General features: G+C 38.5%; 1 protein-coding gene across 1 annotated transcript; it reads left to right on the top strand.

The window, feature by feature from the left end:
- On the top strand, window positions 1955–7425 carry LOC109819561 (probable peptide/nitrate transporter At3g43790). Its single transcript, XM_020385317.1, has 15 exons — window positions 1955–1960; window positions 2075–2169; window positions 3204–3306; window positions 3604–3664; window positions 3751–3853; window positions 3939–4089; window positions 4319–4389; window positions 4731–4806; window positions 4970–5182; window positions 5509–5596; window positions 6222–6261; window positions 6560–6639; window positions 6822–6862; window positions 6947–7051; window positions 7246–7425. Exons 1-15 carry the CDS (start codon window positions 1955–1957, stop codon window positions 7423–7425), a joined length of 1413 nt encoding a protein of 470 aa, XP_020240906.1.

Here is a 19015-nt window from a genome sequence, read left to right as displayed (position 1 = left end):
TTCACGTACAGTGCTCACGTCTTACGTTTTTGCATTGGCCTAAACATTTAGACCCTAAATGTGCGACTGACGGTCGCTACGAGGGTTTCTACAATTCCATATTATCAATGGGTCTAGTGTGATTTTAGACGTTATTGAACGGCGATCTACAGCAAATTGCCCTGGCAGTTAGGTTCGTGCCAATAAGTGGCCTAACCCCCTTGTAACAATGTTTGAATGTACCTGCTTTAACCTTAAGAAAGTTGGCTAGCCTCTAAAAAAATTGGCGCGGAAAATGATCTTATTTACGTAGCCATTCTTGTTATAAGCCGCATTCTGATCTTTTAGCCCAGAATTAAAGAACTCACCAAAGCTCCTACACATGCTGGAGCACCTAGCCCGGAAACTGCACCTGGTAGCTTCTCATTCTGAAATTAACATTCTGCCCAGCCACCTTCTTTGTGCTGAGGCTCGTCAATGAAATGCCAAGATCAATAAGTTGTAGCTTTCTTGCAATAAAGCCTTATAAAATTTATGGAAACAAATGCGTTTTACATATAAGTTGCCAATTACCACTGCAATTGTTCTGCGGAGCATGAACAAGCCGCGCTGAATAGAGCTACCTGGTTCAGAAAGCCCAAAGCATGCCCAAACTTCTGAAGTTAGGCATGTGGAGCGTTAGAATCAACAATGTAACTCATTTTTGCCGAAGAGTGGCCATTATTATTAATTCTTAAAAGCCTTTTAACTATTAAAGTTGGAATGCCGAGCTTGCTTATCAGCTACGTCCACATGTAACGAAAATGTTTATACATAACTGAATTTATACTCACAGAAGAACATTCTTCAATATGCGATGCAACAGCCTTCACCAAATGAAGTATGATCCTGGAAAGCTTGGACATAAACTGCGGCAGGCGATAACTAAATGGTATAGTGAGAAATCTGCCCCCACATCAGAATTGCAAAGCATATACGCCCATAGCTCTATTCTCAATGAATAAACATCCAATTAAAAAAAGAACAGAGTGATGCCACACCTTGAACGCACATGTAAAGTGATGGTTCCAACGCAGCTTTCCTTTATTAAGCGTTGCTCAAATACTCAAATCCATATTGCTTTGCGGGAGTTCCTCTTCAGCCTTGGTTTGCTTCTTGATCAAAAAAGGCGGCAGTCCTAACATTAGACTTTTGCCACAACCAAATCAACATTAGAAAATTTATATCTACGGTGGGACTCTTGTTGGGTTTTAAGACATGTGGACTTCTATTCCTATTAGAACTCTTATTCCTTAACAACAAGCGAGCTAGGATCTTCAAGACTAATAAGAACAGTCTTTCAAGCCAATTTGAAGCATCAATCTTCAGAGCATCAATCAAGACGCAGAGTTATTTGTGAAGCTTATTTGATATTCTTTTCTTTTGTTCTTTTAGTGAGATGTATTAGGTTTTGGGGTGCTTTATTTAGCGATCGAGTTGATTGAGAGATTGAGAGATTCCACTTTGTTATTCCTCACAATTAGTAAAGCTTTTCTCCTCCTTCGCCCGTGGACGTAGGATACAACGAACCCACGTATATCTTTGTGTTCGCTCTGCTCTTCGATATTTCGCTGCTCTTCATGTGATTGATATTAGTCTGTATCCTGCCGCCGCGAATTTGTCATAACATCCTATAAATAAACAGTCTAGAAATACCACAAGACCTAAAACCTGTCACATAAGACCAAAGCAGTAAGTAAAATTGCGCACTTTCATCAGCTGTGGATTAGTTAATTAATAATGACAAATACATAAGGTCATCATGTCCTGATTTACATCTACAGAGCCTTTACCAGCAACTGTGTGCAACTGATTTATTTTCACTTCCTTAGATGTCAGTTACTATCAGAAATATCACCCAATCCGAAAACCAACTAGAAGTGAATTCTTTTGAAAACCAGAAATAACCAGCTGATAAGAAGAGCATAAATGAATAATGGCGGTTGAATGCAATTCCTAGTTTGCATCGAGGGGCGGGGCGGGGCGGGGGGGTAATGAAAACTTAAGCGCCTCGCTAATGTATTTTAAAGTTGGAATATTACTTAACATTAACCAGGCTAGGAATGCAGCAACTACCAATTGGATGCTCCTGTTATATGCGGTGAACTGGATATTGTGTCGTGCAGCTTTTATGTGTGTCCTGTGGGCTGGGTTGGTGCCACGTTTGTGTATAATTATCATTGAGTAAAAACTGGTGAACTACCTAACATTTCTCCTCACTTAAAATTTAAAATAGAGCCTGTAATTCGATAGTACTTCTCTCAAAAACATCTTATCGAAAACTTTTATCATGCTAGTCCGGCCAATAAACAAACAGCACAACACGGGAAAACGACTGTCATAACGAATATGGGTTTTAGCATTTATATACCTGCAGACTGCCAGAACCCTCACCACATCCATATACGCCAAAACAACTCAACCTCCAAGTTTCTATAACGCTTTCAGCCCATAGGGAGAATATCTGAAAAAATTTCAACATGAAATTGAATACAGTAATCACACACAAAGAACACAAAGAACGAGTACAAATATTAAATGATGAACAAATGAAAACTCGCTCATGCATAGCAATTGTCTGCCATGCTTATTATTAAATGAGATGCTATTCTAGTATTTCTCACAGAATTATGTCATTCTTTTTTTTTTTAAACTACTAAATATACCTGACAATTTGCTATTAAATCGCTCATACTACATATAAAGCCCAAAAGGCGTCATATCTTTACATTTTCAAGACTACAACCAGCCTGTCGTCGAGTTCCGCTATAAAAGGGAACCCGAAACCCTAGCCCCTTTAAGTCTACTTCTTCTCTCTCTCTCTCCTCACGATTCTTGGCGACAACGACGGCTCTCCCGCTCTCTCCTCTCCCGCGATCTCTTTCTCTATCTGTTTCGTTCCTTTTTCTCTCCAGCCCTCAATTGAAGGATTTGAGGGGAGACTTTAAGAAGGAAATTAAAGAGGGGTGAAGGAAATTGAAAAAGAGTATTTAAGAGGGATACACTGTAGCTACAGTGTTAGCCTTTGTATTTATTAAGAGATCTTAGTTTGAGATTGACTCTTGTTTTGTAATGTCTTGTTGATTAATAAAAATTTATTGTGAGGCTCCCGAGGACGTAGGCAATTGCCGAACCTTGTTAAATCTTAGTGTACTTTTCTCTATACTGCGTTTTTGCTGTTTTAGGGGTTTCGGCGTAAATTCCCAACACATGTATATCCTCCTAATTTCGTTGCGCAATTCATTGCCTGTAAACTTAACGGCTTTAAATGCTTTACTTTATCCTGAGGTTGTCAGAACAATGAATGTTTTATCCTGTATGTCGAAACACACAAGAAAATTGAATGATGAGGATATAATCGATAAAATTTTCATCTTTTTTCTTTGTTAGTTTAAGGTATTTTATCTTCCAAATTTTTATTGCCTCATAAATTTTACGTACATTCGATAATCTATATTGAACATTACAGAATCAATAGAGTTCATGACTCATGAAACTTTTACAATCTATCACAGATAAGGGACTTACATATTGCCAAAAGAGTGTAGAGTTCATGACTCATGAAACTTTTACAATCTATCACAGATAAGGGACTTACATATTGCCAAAAGAGTGGAAGATATTGGGTTTTATGCAGGCTTTGTTGGTAAGCCAACGGGTGATATGGATACAAGTATATATATACTGTTCAATTCAGACTTTACCAAGTTCATACTAACATCCATATTAAAGGTTCTTCATACATGCTTGGGAGAGCTTTGACTTCTCTTGTTTGGGGAATGGTAGCTGATAGATGGGGAAGGAAACCTGTCATACTTAATGGCCTCATTTCATCGTACTTTACTTATTTACTAAAGAATTAATGTTCATTTTCCTTAGGTTTTCTTGTGTATTTTAATTTTGTCTTGTTTGTGTTCCAGGGTTATATTTAACACCCTCTTTGGATTGAGTGTAAATTTTTGGATGGCAATTGTTACAAGATTTTTTCTTGGAGCCATGAGCGATTTACTTGGCACGATAAAATATTCACTGTGTTTCTACATCGATGAAATTGGCGCACTCCTTATTCAAGTTTTTTGCAATTTGGCTTTCTTTTCAGGCACATATAAGTTTGTCGACCTGAGCATGAATCCTTCGGACTGTCCTTGGTATGAACCTTTAGTGTTTACTTTGCTTGGTAGTATTGATGAGGAATTAATATCGTGTAATCTAAAACATTTAAAATGTTAGCTTCTATATCCTCAAAAGAAAAGAGATTCTTTCGAGGGGTTCTAACAGATCAATTGGCGTCTTAGTTCAGGTTAGTACAGTATGGGGCTCAGGTCTCATTATTGGTCCAGCTCTCGGAGGCTTCCTTGCACGGATAATGCAGTTTTCAATATAAAACAACTTACACTGACGTGTTTCAAATGCGTACATGATTGTGATCTACTCGGACTTCACTCAATCCTTTTCCAGCTTTTTAGCTTCAACATCCTCTCCACATTAGTGTTAAAATCCATATAAACATCTACTCGGTTGTTTAGTTCTTAAATATTGTTGAAATATTTTGTGCATTACAAATCTATTCTTCTTAGTTACTATATGTTTTGTCAGCCTGCAAAGAAGTTTCCAGGAATGGTTTCTGAAGAATCATTTCTAGAAGGTACTTACTTGAATCTTGGTTGCTTCATTATTGCTCTCATTCTTGCCAAACATTCAAATGTTTGCAGGTTTTCTTACTTCTTGCCGTATTTCATTATATCGCTGTTTGTCGCTGGTGTGCTTAGTGTCTGTTTTTGGCTTCCAGTGAGTAACAGTCTCACTTATACTAGGATCACTTTGAAGCTATGTTTCTTTTAAGCCTATATTGTTATTCGATAAGGCGCGTGGCTACCTGGAAATAGTAGGTTTGAACACGAATTTTTTTTTCCAACTTTAATTTGGTTTCATTGTATTTATGATTATGCAGGAAACGCTGCACTATCATCCCGAGAGCAAAACAGCAGGCAGAGCAATCGAACCTCTGCAGGCATGCCTTACTGGGTCTGATACGGGAGAAAAGGATGTAGGAAACGAAAAGGGGATTCAACCTAATAAGGAAAATATTCTCTCAAATTGGCCACTAAAGTTACCTACCATCGTATGCTGTGTTTTCTCCCTTCGTGATACAGCCTACAATGAGGTAAAACTTTATATTTTAGCATGTTCTTCTGAATTCTGTCCCTGCACTTTTTGTTCATGAGGTTAGAACGCTGAAATTGTAGTCTTGAATGTAAAGATATGACCCCTTTTGAGCTTTATATGTAGTATACGATAATACAAATTTCAGGTATATTCTAGTAGTTTAATGACATAATTCTGTGAGAAATACTAGAATACATCTCATTTAATAATAAACATGCAGACAATTCTATCCATGACGAGTTCATTTTCATCATTTAATATTTTACTCGTTCTTGTGTTCTTTTGTTGATCTGTTATTCAAATTTCATGTTGAACTTTTTTCAGATATTCTCCCTATGGGCTGAAAGCGATAGAAAACTTGGAGGGTTGAGTTTTTCGTATATGGATGTTGGTGAGGTTCTGGCAGTCTCAGGTATATAAATGCTAAAACCCATATTGTTATACAGTCGTTTTCCCGTGTTGTGCTTGTTTGTTTATTGCCGGACTAGCATGATAAAAGTTTCGATAAGATTTTTGAGAGAGTACTATCAATTACAGCTCTATTTTAATTTTCGTGGAGGAAAATGTTAGGTAGTTCACCAGTTTTACTCATGATAATTATACACAAACGTGCACCCAACCCACCCACACACACATAAAACATGCACACACACATATACATTCACACATATACAGGACATCCAATTGTAGTTCCTCCATTCATAGCCTGGTTAATGTAAGTAATATTCAACCTTTAAAATACATTAGCGAGGCCTAAGGTTTTCATTCGATCAAACAGGATTGGCATTAACCGCCATTATTCATTTATAGCTTTCTTATCACTGGTTATTTCTTGGGTTTTCAAAAGAATTCACTTCTAGTTGAGTTTTCGGATTGGGTGATATTTCTGATAGTAACTGACACTAGGAAGTGAAAATAAATCAGTTCACAAGCTCTGTAGATGTAAATCAGGACATGATGACTTATGTATTGTCAATATTAATTAACTAATCCACCTATAAAGTGCGCAATTTTACTTACTGCTTGTCTATGTACAGGTTTTAGTCTTGTGGTATTTCTACTGTTTATTTATAGGATGTTATGACAAATTCCCCAGGATAAGCTAATATCAATCACATGAGAGCACGCAAAATATCAAGAGCAGACGAACACAAAGATATACGTGGTTCGGCTTGTATCCTACGTCCACGGGCGAAGGAGGAGAAAAGCTTTACTAATTGTGAGGAATACAAAGTGGAATCTCTCAATCTCTCAATCACTCGATCCTAAATAACACCCCAAAAGCCTAATACAACTCTCAACTAAAAGAACAAAAGAAAAGAATATCAAATAAGCTTCACAAAATAACTCTCTCTTCTTGATTGATGCTCTGAAGATTGATGCTTCAAATTGGCTTGAAAGACTGTTCTTATATAGTCTTGAAGATCCTAGCTCCTTGTTGTCTAAGGAATAAGAGTTCTAATAGGAATAGAAGTCCACATGTCTTAAAACCCAACAAGAGTCCACGTAGATATAAATTTCTAATTTGATTGGTTGTGCAAAGTCTAATGTTAGGACTCTTGATCAAAACAAACCAAGCTGAAGAGGAACTCCCAAAGCAATATGGATTTGAGTATTTGAGGCAACCTATAATAAAGGAAAGCTCGTTGGACCCATCACTTTAACATGTGCTTCAACGGTGTGCATCACTCTGTTCTTTTTTTATTGGATGTTATCATTGAGATAGAGACCTATCGTTATGCTTTGCAATTCTGATGTGCAGATTCTCACTATACCATTAGTTATCGCCTGCCCATTTATGTCCAAGCTTTCAGGATCCATACTTTCATTGGTGAACTGTGCATCCATATTGAAGAATGTTCTTTCTGTGAGTATAAATTCAGTTATTATAAAACATTTTCGTTACGTAGTGATAAGCAGCTCGCATTTCCAACTTTAATAGTTAAAAGGCTTTAGAATTAATATATGCCACTCTTCGGCAAAAATTGAGTTACATTGTTGATTCTTAACGCTACCATGCCTAACTTCAGAAGTTTGGCATGCTTTGCTTTCTGAAACCAGGTAGCTCTATTCACCGGCTTGTTCATCTCGCAGAACAATGCAGTGGTAATCTGCAACTTATATGTAAAACGCATTTGTTCATATTTTATAAGCATTTATTGCAAGACTACAAACTTATTATCTTGGCATTTCATTGACAGCCTCAGCACCAAAGAGGTGCTGCAAATGTTATTTCAATGACAGCCCAGTCAGTTTCCAGGGCTACTGCTCCAGCATGTGTAGGAGCTTTGTGAGTATCTTTACTTCTGCTAAAAGATCAGAATGCGCTATATACAAGATCGCTACGTATAAGATCATTTTCCCGCCAATTTTTTTTAGAGCTACCACTTTCTTAAGGTTAAAGCAGGTACATCAACATGTACAAAGGGGGTTAGCCACTTATTCACCCTAACTCCCAGCAATTTGCTGTAATCGCCCAATAACGTCTAAAATCACACTAGACCCATGATAACTATTGGAATTGTAGAAAACCCTCGTGACGCCGTCAGTCCACATTTAGGATCTAAATGTTTAGCCAATGCAAAAAACGTAGACTGACACTGTCGTGAACATTTTTTATTAGCCCTTAGACCCTCGATGTCCAACTGGAATAGTTATATGTTCCTGACTACATGAGGCGTATGTTTTTAATATGTATAAGACAATAGATACTGAAAAATAAGCAACTAAATAAATATTATGGAATCCATTTTGCAAATGAAACTTCCATAAAAGCCTATGACTGACATTTTTCATCTTTTTTGTGAAACTAAAATATCCTGGCCATAACATTGAACCGTTCCTAGTTCCAGCAAATATATATAGAATAGAACGAGGATAGTGTCGGCATTTGGACATAACAAGCAATTAATATCATTTTCAAGTGCTCTTCGTTGAAATAATGGAAACGTAATAACGAACATGTGCTCTTTATATCAATGCTCTGTTGGAAACATGACATACAACGCAGCGGAAAAGGCATATCATGACTATTAATCAAAATTAATTTAATATTAGAAGAATACCTTAAAAGTTTTCCGAATTTCTACGATAATCTGTCCCGAGATCAATCCGAAATAGCTTCCTCAAGAGAAAAAGCCTCCAATTGAAATCCACCCGTCACCGTAGAGAAGCAATACTGAGAGATAGGTTCTCAAAAATCTATTTCTTCATATTATCTTCATAAGGTTTTCGATCTCTTCTCATAAGGCTACATATGAACCCTATTTATAGGATTACACTAGTCTTAGAGATTTTAACTTTAAACAATTCATAATTATCTAGAACTCTATCCATAACAATTAAGGATAGAGTAGATTTGTTCAAAAACTTTATCCCTAACAATTAAGGATAGAAATAGATTTATTCAAAAACTTTATCCATAACAATTAAAGATGGAAATAGAATTGCATTACATGTATACCTCTTCTAATGATATTAGTGAGACCAATTGGGCCCCATATCGAGAACCAATTATAATCAAATTAATAATTTTAATTTAACAATCAAATCCCTATCCGACCAATTGTTCATAAAAGCTCTTCCATAATATGGGATTAATTATTAATAAATAATATCTTACATTCACTCCCTTCCAGTATCATTTATTTTAGGCAACTCTTTTAAGCAGGACAACTCACCTATTTACTTATGCCTAAATTTGCAATTCCCATGAACATAAATAAAAATCATTTTGAAACATCAAAATATTTATTTTTATAAGAAAGTAAATTTTTAAAAATATTTTCAAAACCACCTGCCGGCAGGAATTTAATAGCTTCATGGGAATGCATAATAAATTAACTCATCATAATGAGCATACTGGATCCTATCTAGATATCCATCATTTTTCTAAATAAAATTTAGCAACCCAATGTTTCAGGTTGTGTAGCGATTACTAAACAAGCTTAACCATCACATCAAAGCATATTAAATTATCAAATCGAAAATGATAATATCATCAAGTCAAAGGGACCATGTAACAATTTGAATTCTCTATCTCTTAGCTGACTCATCCTAGAGAATTCAAATACGGTCTAGTGCTACACACATCATAATGCGTGCTTATGACATACACCCGGAGAATCTTCATTCCTGATGGTTGAGACCCACCACCATATCTCATATATCGGTGTCATGCATAATAACATGTTATAATAAAGTTATCCTTTACTAGTTATAGGTTAAGCACAAATTTAAGAAATTTCTAAGTTAGATCATATCTCCAAGCAAGTGACCATCACAGTACATGATCTAACAAAATAACTTCTAAGGATGTATATAACGATTATATAAATAATACCCAAATTATGTGCAATAATTAAATTTATTAACATTACCATATTATTACATAATTTGTATTGGATGTTCAAGGGCAAATTATTATTACTATTCCAGCAATCTCCCACTTGCCCTAACATCCAATCAGATGTAATCCTTACTCCCATCTGTCAAAAACATTTTAAGACAATGGTCTATAAAAGGATATTAAATGTTATTTGCTCAGCCATCTATTAAACCATTACATGTTTCTTCTTATTAACCTTTAATAAGATAAATTTTTTTTCTAAGCTTCTTGCAACATCTCCATTACTATCAAATAATAATGAGAAAGAAAATTATTACAAGAAATAATATTAAGCTTATGGAGTAACTCATTAATCCATATTCCTTCGTTTAATGATTTAACATGGCACTACATATTCTGCTATTATTATTAATGATATACATATAACCTGAAATAGACTTTCTATTATTAGGATTGGATTGAAAACTACATACAAGATCAATAACAACCTTTTTGGGACACATTTCCTTAAAAAAATAATTGTTTATGTCTTATAGGAATCATTCCTTTCTTGGAATCTTGTTAAGTTGAATCTTTTATGGATCTTATCCATATAAGTAGATTGTGACAATTCTATATATCTATTTATCTATCTATATAGAGTTTAAGATCTATGATATAGAATGTCAAAAGAAAATCCTTCATAAAGAAATAAATCTTACTTTTACTCATGATATTAAAATATCATTCTTAATGAGTAATATAATATCAACATGCAATGATAGGAATATAATGGACTTACTTTATTGTTCATTATACACACATTATTTCTTTATAAGGATATGATCAATCATTTCATCAAAATGAATGTTTAATTGATTAAGTTCATAAGTTTAATTGATTCAATTAATTGTTTGTGGAAAATTTGCAGTAAAAAGACAGTGAAAGAAAATTGACTTGTATTCTCTTAAAATCGAATACAATTTGGATTTCCTGATTACAAAAGAGAGGAGAATGATCTGAATTCTCCCCTTTGTTTAATTCTGGGTTCTTCACGGTGGCGATGGAGTGCCTCCCTCGAATGCTCGCGTCGAGTTCGCTCTCCGTTGACGATCCGATGTCTTGTTTCACTGGAACATGGTCTTCTCCTCACGATTTGACGTTGTGGAGAACTCTGAACGAGTTTAAAACTCTATGAAAGAGTTGATTTAACCGAAAGTCGGTTATAAGCCAAGGATGAAGAAGATCTTGTTGCCGATCTCCAAAGCTCCAACCGAAGGATGAAGGATTCTTTTTTCGCTGCCAAGAAGTTCCAACCGACCGCCCCTGAACTGAATTGATTTTTAGTTATTTATAAGGGATTAAGGGGTGTAACCACCTCCTTAATTCGCTCTTAAGTGGGGCTAATGGGATGTAACCACCCCTTAAATCACTCCTGAGTGAAGTTGTGATCCCCTCAGATCGTGGGAAACGGTTTTGAAACAGTTCAGCTCGTGTTTGAACGAGTCAAATGCAAAATCTGCGTTCTGGTGTGAATTCTACGTTCAAACGCAGTGTCTGGAAGCTTGAACGCCGTGATTGGAAGCTGCATTTGCAGCAATTTGGAAGCTGCGTTTGCACGATTTAAGAGCTGCGTTTGGCAGCAGATCTGAGCTGCGTTTTGCGTTCAGCTGCTGATTTGAGCTGCGTTCAGCGCCTGATTTGAGCTGCGTTCAGCGGCTGATTTAAGCTGTGTTCAGCTATTGATTTGAGCTGCGTTCGTAGCTATGAACATGGTGCGTCTTGATGCTGGTTCGCGGGGAGGACTTCCACGTCTTGGTTTGAAGAGACCGTCGATTTGTAGTCTCTTTCTGTCAGAGCGTTGTAAAGATCGTCGTTTTGTAATCTTTGCTTTAGCTCTTTGATATGTGAGAGTCGTCAGATTGTAACTCTCGATGTTGATTATGAAGGCTGTTGATTAGAGCTTTCATCAGTTGTTGCGAAGGTCGTCAGATTGTAATATTCATCGATCCACGTAAAAGTCTTCAAATTGTAGCATTCTGGAAGTCGTCAGATTGTAACTTCCATCATTGGTGTTTGATGGGGATCAGCTATCTATTGTGATTTTTAGACAGCCTACAGAACCCCCTCCAAAGTTTTCGAAAGTTCGCGGTTGACTGGGACGAATTTTCGGAATACTTTGGATCTCAACTCTGATCTTAGTGCTGTTGATTCCTTGTGGTAAATGATTTGTTCTCTGCACCTGCTTCGAAGGCATCTTGGTTGAAGGGATTTGCCACGTAGGACCTGTGTGAAGGTATGCGTCATAATCCTACTTCTGGAATATGGGGGTGGACCCTGCATTTTAAACTTGAGATGCGGGTCTGACCTCAACGTTTTGACTTAAGACATGGAAGTGGCTTCCGTGTATTTTTGACTTGTCTTTGGCTCATCTGTTTTAAGTCTCAGCTCACATCCATTAAGCTGATGGCCTGCAAACGTGCATAGGATTTTTGGCAAACCCTCAGCCATCAACGGATTTGATAAGCCTTTACCGACTACCGTTTGAGTCGGGTTAGCATGTGGATTATCTAAGCCCGTTCCATATGTAACGTTGTGCTAAGAGAATAAACCCTCTTAGAGTTGATGCTATGATTTTGAATACATAAACTTTGTCATTTTTACGGGAAAAGACTAACCGACAACGCGTGTTAGGCGTAGGCTTATCTCTAATTAGGGATCGAGATAAAGTCCCTCATGCGTAAAAGGCATGGATTTTGGTGCTACGATGTTGAATACGTAGACTTTATCATTATTTCTTCCTGTGTTACTTGAAACACTGAAAGAAAGTTGGAAGCGCCAGAGGTGTAATGTTAACTTGGCATAAATTTTCACTTAGAGTGAAATTCAGAAATTTTCTTTATTATCAATAGGATAATTCCTGAAAATATTTAATCCGCTGGGGATTTTTTTAATGACAACTTGCTATTCTTGTTGAAAAAGGATTAACAAGTTCATTGGGGGGGTTTGACTGTTAGAAGTGTAATGTTAACCTAACAGTATTTTTATGGACCTATCGCTCCGTTGATGAGAGTCGATAAGTGGAAAGTGTTGCGATCGGAGTAACTTTTGAGGACCTATTGCTCTGTTGACAAGAGTCGATAAATTGATTTTGTCAGAGGTGTGATATTAACTTGACGGGTTTTTTTTATGGACCTATCACTCCGTTGATGAGAGTCGATAAGTGGAAAGTGTTGCGATCGGAGCAACTTTGAGGACCTATCGCTCTGTTGACGAGAGTCGATAAGTTAATTTTGTCAGAGGTGTTTGATATTAACGTGACAAGAGAATGTTGCGATCGGAGCAACTTTGAGGACCTATCGCTCTGTTGACAAGAGTCGATAAGTTGATTTTGTCAGAGGTGTTTGATATTAACGTGACAAGAGAATGTTGCGATCGGAGGAACTTTATGGACTTATCATCCTATTAACGAGAGTCGATAAGTTGATTTTATCAGAGGTGTTTGATATTAACGTGACAAGAAAATGTTGCGATTGGAGCAACTTTGTGGACTTATCATCCTATTGACGAGGATTGATAAGTTAATTTGTCAGAGGTATGGTGTTAACGTGACAAGATTGTGTTGCGATGGAAGCAACTTTGTGGACTTATCATCCTATTAAAGAGGATTGATAAGTTGATTTTGTTAGAGGTGTGGTGTTAACGTGACAAGATTGTGTTGCGATGGAAGCAACTTTGTGGACTTATCATCCTATTGAAGGGGATTGATAAGTTGATTTTGTCAGAGGTGTCGTGTTAACATGACATGAGTTTGTGTTACGATGAGAGCAACTTTATAGACTTATCATCCTATTGACGAGGATTGATAAGTGGATTGTCAGAGGTATGGTGTTAACATGACATGAGAATGTGTACTTATGATTTGCACAAGATTTTAGGAATTAGCGTCTCGCTGGGGAAACTTGCTAGGTGAGTTTATCATCAGGAGCGATGAGTTCTGATACCTGTGATTTGAACAATATTTTGAAGACTTAGTGTCTTACTGGGGAAGATTGTAATTTGAGCAACTTCGAGGACTTATCATCCTATTAACAAGGATTGATAAGTTGATTGTCAGAGGTGTATTGTTAACGTGATAAATTAGGAGTGATGCAAGCTGCATTCATACTCTGTGGGGTGATGATCGTCAGAAGTGTAATGTTAACTTGACGATATGAAAGATTTATTACTCTTAATCCAATGAATTCCAAGTAACCAACCCCCAGTCTTGATTAAGACTTAGCAGGGGAATAAAAAGAGATAAACAAGGCACATCGCCTAGTGGGGCACTATCCATGAAATCGGAATAGAGGCACATCACCTGGTAGGCCATTATCTGATGAGTTTGACTATCAGAGGTAACTGTTAACGTGATAGTTTTGTGGACCTGACTATCAGAGGTGACGGTTAACGTGATAGTTTTGGTGGACTCGCCATCCTACTTGAAGAGGATTGGTGGGAGAATTTGGAGAAAAATGACTATCAGAGGTGACGGTTAACGTGATAGTTTTGGTGGACCCGTCATCCTACTTGAAGAGGATTGGTGGGGGAATTTGGAGGAAAATTACTATCAGAGGTGATGGTTAACGTGATAGTTTTGGTGGACCCGCCATCCTACTTGAAGAGGATTGGTGGGGGAATTTGGAGGAAAATGACTATCAGAAGTGATAATTAACGTGATAGTTTTGGTGGACCCGTCATCCTACTTGAAGAGGATTTGTGGGGGAATTTGGAAGAAAAGGACTATCAGAGGTGACAATTAACGTGATAGTTTTGGTGGACCCACCATCCTACTTGAAGAGGATTGATGGGGGGATTTGGAGGAAAATGACTATCAGAGATAACTGTTAACGTGATAGTTGTTGGGCTTACCATCCTACTGAAGAGGATTGGCTTCAGTGGCCGTAGTATCTTCCTCTTCTGACTAAGAAGATTGAGCTTGATCTGATTGTTCAGGAGAAGATTGGGCTTGGTCCGATTGCTCAGGTTGATCCTGCCTATTTTGTTCTTCAGCTTTGATCCTGGCAATGATCTTTTGAGCCTGATCGCCTTGAGAAATTAGTTGTCTCCAGGAACGACATTCTACAATCCTCATTTGTGCTAGAAGGTCGGTCTGCAAATTGTGTCGACAGGTCTCCACTAGGGTAGACTGTGTCATACTTGATGGACATCGCAGAGCCATAGTTCGGAACCTTTTGACGAAGGCTTTGACGGATTCCCTCTTCTTCTGCTTAGTAGAGAGAAGGGTATGGATGGAGACTTCTGTATCATCTTCAAAGAATCTTAATAAGAAGAGTCTCTCTAGATCTGTCCACTTTTGGATACATCCCACAGGAAGTTTCCTGAACCATTCAAAGGCAACTCCCTTGAGGGTGTCAATGAACAATCGAGCTAGTATGGCGTCGTTTGATATCACATTCCCAGTCTGTGACTTGAAATGATAGATATGTTAGTTTGGTGATCCTGTGCCGTCAAAAGTTTGTAACATCGGGACCTCAAACTTTGGAGGATAGGATAGGGCCTGATAACTCCCTCGTCTTGGATCTTGCTTCTGTCAGCAATGGCATTGAGGCGGGCTTCCAATTCTTTCATTTTGGCAGACTGGAGATTCTGCTCGTTCCCAGTCTCTTTTGCTTCATCAGAGGAAGATTCCAGGTTGTGGACTTCTTGATCAGAAGCAGCACCATCAACCACTATTCCCTTTCCTTTGCTTGTGTGAGGTCGGGATGAAGACGCTTTTTCCCTCCTGGAAGATTCTTGCCTAGGTGGCGAATCTGTCTTCTGAGATTTAGCCTTGTCTGCGACGAGTTGATTCAACAGGTCTAGGAGTTCATTGAGGGTCTTCTGCTGTGATTTGAGCAGACGAGTTGAGTCAACAGGTCTAGGAGTTCATTGAGGGTCTTCTGCTGTGATTTGAGCATGGCGTCTTGTTCAGCAACCCTCTTTGAAAGATCTTCAGAATATTCTACCATGTGGGTGAAGCTCTCATGCCCAATGTAAGAGCTTGATGACTGAGACTCCACAATGGCTGAGTGTTCATCATCGGAATTAGTTCTTCTGGCTAACCTCCGATAGTTGATAGGGGGAATGGCCCCTATTCGTGTCCGAGTGCGTTGGTAGATCCCTTCAAACTCGTCTGTGATTTCTCTGACGGTCAGTGAATGCCTTGTCTCAGAGTCATTAGAACTATGACCTGAGGCTTTCCCTCTGCCGATCATATTAATAGTGACCCTAAGATATTCGGTCTCTGGAGACTTCTTCCTGTGAGAACGTCATCGTTGATTGGGCAAAGCAATGTTCGTAAATTGGTCGAACGGTTTGACCATATATTGACATCCCGAGAGGACCGTAGGAATCAGTCGTTCATATTGGAATGAACGAATGATTTGTTGCATCGGTCTTTCTCTCGATATGAACTCTCTCAAATCTGTTGCAAAGACTCGAGAAGAATTACTCACTGATTGTGAGGTTTGAATTAGAACCCCCAGTCCATGATTGGACAGGACTGGCTCTTGGTGAATATGGATCTGGTTGAGATGCCTTGAATCCATGAACTTCTTATATCCGCCCCTCAATATAGTCCCGAACGCATGCCTGAGCTTTAGGTTTTGCTGGTGAGACGCAGTCTTGAAGTCTGCATTTTGGTTCTGAAACGCATATTTGAGAGTTGCGTTCATTTTGTGGAACGCGCCCCTGAGGGTTGCGTTCATTTTGTGGAACGCACCCCTGAAGGTTGCGCTCCGTCTTCTTCACACAGAGCCTATGTTTGGGCTCATAGACGCGAGACTTGCATTCTAAAACAGAAACGCAGGGCATAGGGTTGCGTTTAGGCTCACAAACACGAAGCTCGTGTTGACTTGAGGATCGGCATTCTCGGAGATGTGCTCGTCGTAAGGATCTCCTCCTCCGTCGAGCGGCATTCTTCTTAGCCCGCTTCAAGGCCTTTGTAGCGACGTCACTATCTCTGTTGATCAAGTTTGTCGCCTCAATGAGCATCTTTTGACCAGATACCAGTCGTCTTGGCACGGGTTTGGCTGAAGCTGAGCCCACTCCATCGGGGGAGGGGCTGTCCGAGCAGTCTTCCTTAGGCGGTTCGGCTACAATTGGAGCAGTTGGAGCTTTAGTCTTTTTGGAGACTTTGTGGATCTTGCGCATAGCCTTGGGGCTAAGGGATCCGGAGGAGAGGGCCTCCTCAAACTTGGCTTGATCAAACTCTACCACGAGAGTTTCGACGGTTATTCCAGTGAGATGAACATCAGATTGCGCCACTACTTCTTCTTCAGAGAAGCTAGTCCCCAGCGGAGTCGCCATCTTTTGTTTGTGGAAAATTTACAGTAAAAAGACAGTGAAAGAAAATTGACTTGTATTCTCTCAAAATCGATTACAATTTGGATTTCCTGATTATAAAAGAGAGGAGAATGATCTGGATTCTTCCCTTTGTTTAATTCTGGGTTCTTCACGGTGGCGATGGAGTGCCTCCCTTGAATGCTCGCGTCGAGTTCACTCTCCGTTGACGATCCGATGTCTTGTTTTACTGGAACGTGATCTTCTCCTCACGATTTGACGTTGTGGAGAACTCTGAACGAGTTTAAAACTCTATGAAAGAGTTGATTTAACCGAAAGTCAGTTATAAGCCAAGGATGAAGAAGATCTTGTTGCCGATCTCCAAAGCTCCAACCGAAGGATGAAGGATCCTTTTTTTGCTGCCAAGAAGTTCCAACCGACCGCCCCTGAACTGAATTGATTTTCAGTTATTTATAAGGGATTAAGGGGTGTAACCACCTCCTTAATTCGCTCCTAAGTGGGGCTAATGGGATGTAACCACCCCTTAAATCACTCCTGAGTGAAGTTGTGATCCCCTCAGATCATGGGAAACGGTTTTGAAACAGTTCAGCTCGTGTTTGAACGAGTCAAATGCAAAATCTGCGTTCTGGTGTGAATTCTACGTTCAAACGCAGTGTCTGGAAGCTTGAACGCCGTGATTGGAAGCTGCATTTGCAGCAATTTGGAAGCTGCGTTTGCACGATTTAAGAGCTGCGTTTGGCAGCGGATCTGAGCTGCGTTTACAGCGTTTGGAGGCTGCGTTTACAGCAATTTGGAAGCTGCGTTGGCGGCCGTATCTGAACTGTGTTTGTAGCTTTTGGAGCTGCGTTTGAGCTGCGTTCGTGGCTATGAACGCGGCGCATCTTGATGCTGGTTCGTGGGAAGGACTTCCACGTCTTGGTTTGAAGAGACCGTCGATTTATAGTCTCTTTCTGTCAGAGCGTTGTAAAGATCGTCATTTTGTAATCTTTGCTTTAGCTCTTTGATATGTGAGAGTCGTCAGATTGTAACTATCGATGTTGATTATGAAGGCTGTTGATTAGAACTTTTATCAGTTGTTGCGAAGGTCGTCAGATTGTAACCTTCATCGATCCACGTAAAAGTTTTCAAATTGTAGCATTCTGGAAGTCGTCAGATTGTAACTTCCGTCATTGGTGTTTGATGGGAATCAGCTATCTATTGTGATTTTTAGATAGCCTACATTAATCAATTTTATCTTCTTGAATTTTACATACTTTATTCTATAATATGTAAATATCTTCTTAAAGATATCCATTCAAGAAGGTTATTTTAAAATCCATTTATTGATATCTTATATTCATAACATGTTGAAATGACTAAATGGATCCTTATGAACTATAATATTACAATTAGAGGAAAAGATTCCTTAATAATTAATACCCGTTTGTCATCAAATATGACATCAGGTCTCTTACATGAAATCATGTCCAACATGACTTTTGTGTAAGTTTTAGGATTTTTATTCTCCTTGTTACTTTTCATAAAATATATTTTAACAAGTCTACTGTTGTTGGTAGGAAATTTGATGTAAAAAGACAAAGAAAGAAAATTTGACTTGTATTCTCTCAAAATCGATTACAATTTGGATTCCGATTACAAAAGAGAAGAGAATGGATTTGATTCTCTCCTTTGTTTAAGACTGGGTTCTTCTTGGTAGCGATGGAGTGCTTCCTTCGATTGATCGCGTCGAACTTGCTCTCCGTTGACGATCCGACCGTCCTTCTTCACTGGAATAACTGAAGTGTTTGATGACTTCGGTTTAGAACTCTTGACGAGTGTTGAAGAACTCTGAACGAGTTAAGAACTCTGATAAGAGTTGTTGAAAACCGAATGTCTGGTTTTATGTGATTAACTTGCGTTGCAAGCTAATTAAGAACTCTTAACGAGTTTAAGAACTCAGAATGAGTTAAAACTCTGTAACAGAGTTGTTGGAACCGAAAATTCGGTTAATTGCCAAGTGGATGATACCTTTGATGAAAGGATCCTTCGGGATTTGATTAACTGATCGTTGATCAGTTCCTTGATCTCCCGAAGATCTCTTCCTTCCGATTACTCAACTGCCGAGATTTGTTGACCTTGGGTGGTTTTGATACCAGCTCCCCTCAACTCTTTGCGGTTTTG

This window comes from Asparagus officinalis, chromosome 8 (genome assembly GCF_001876935.1).
Source record: "Asparagus officinalis chromosome 8, Aspof.V1, whole genome shotgun sequence".
NCBI classification, from domain to species: Eukaryota; Viridiplantae; Streptophyta; class Magnoliopsida; order Asparagales; family Asparagaceae; genus Asparagus; species Asparagus officinalis.
The sequence above is the reverse complement of the archived record's forward strand: the minus strand, read 5'-3'. Positions and strand labels throughout refer to the sequence as shown.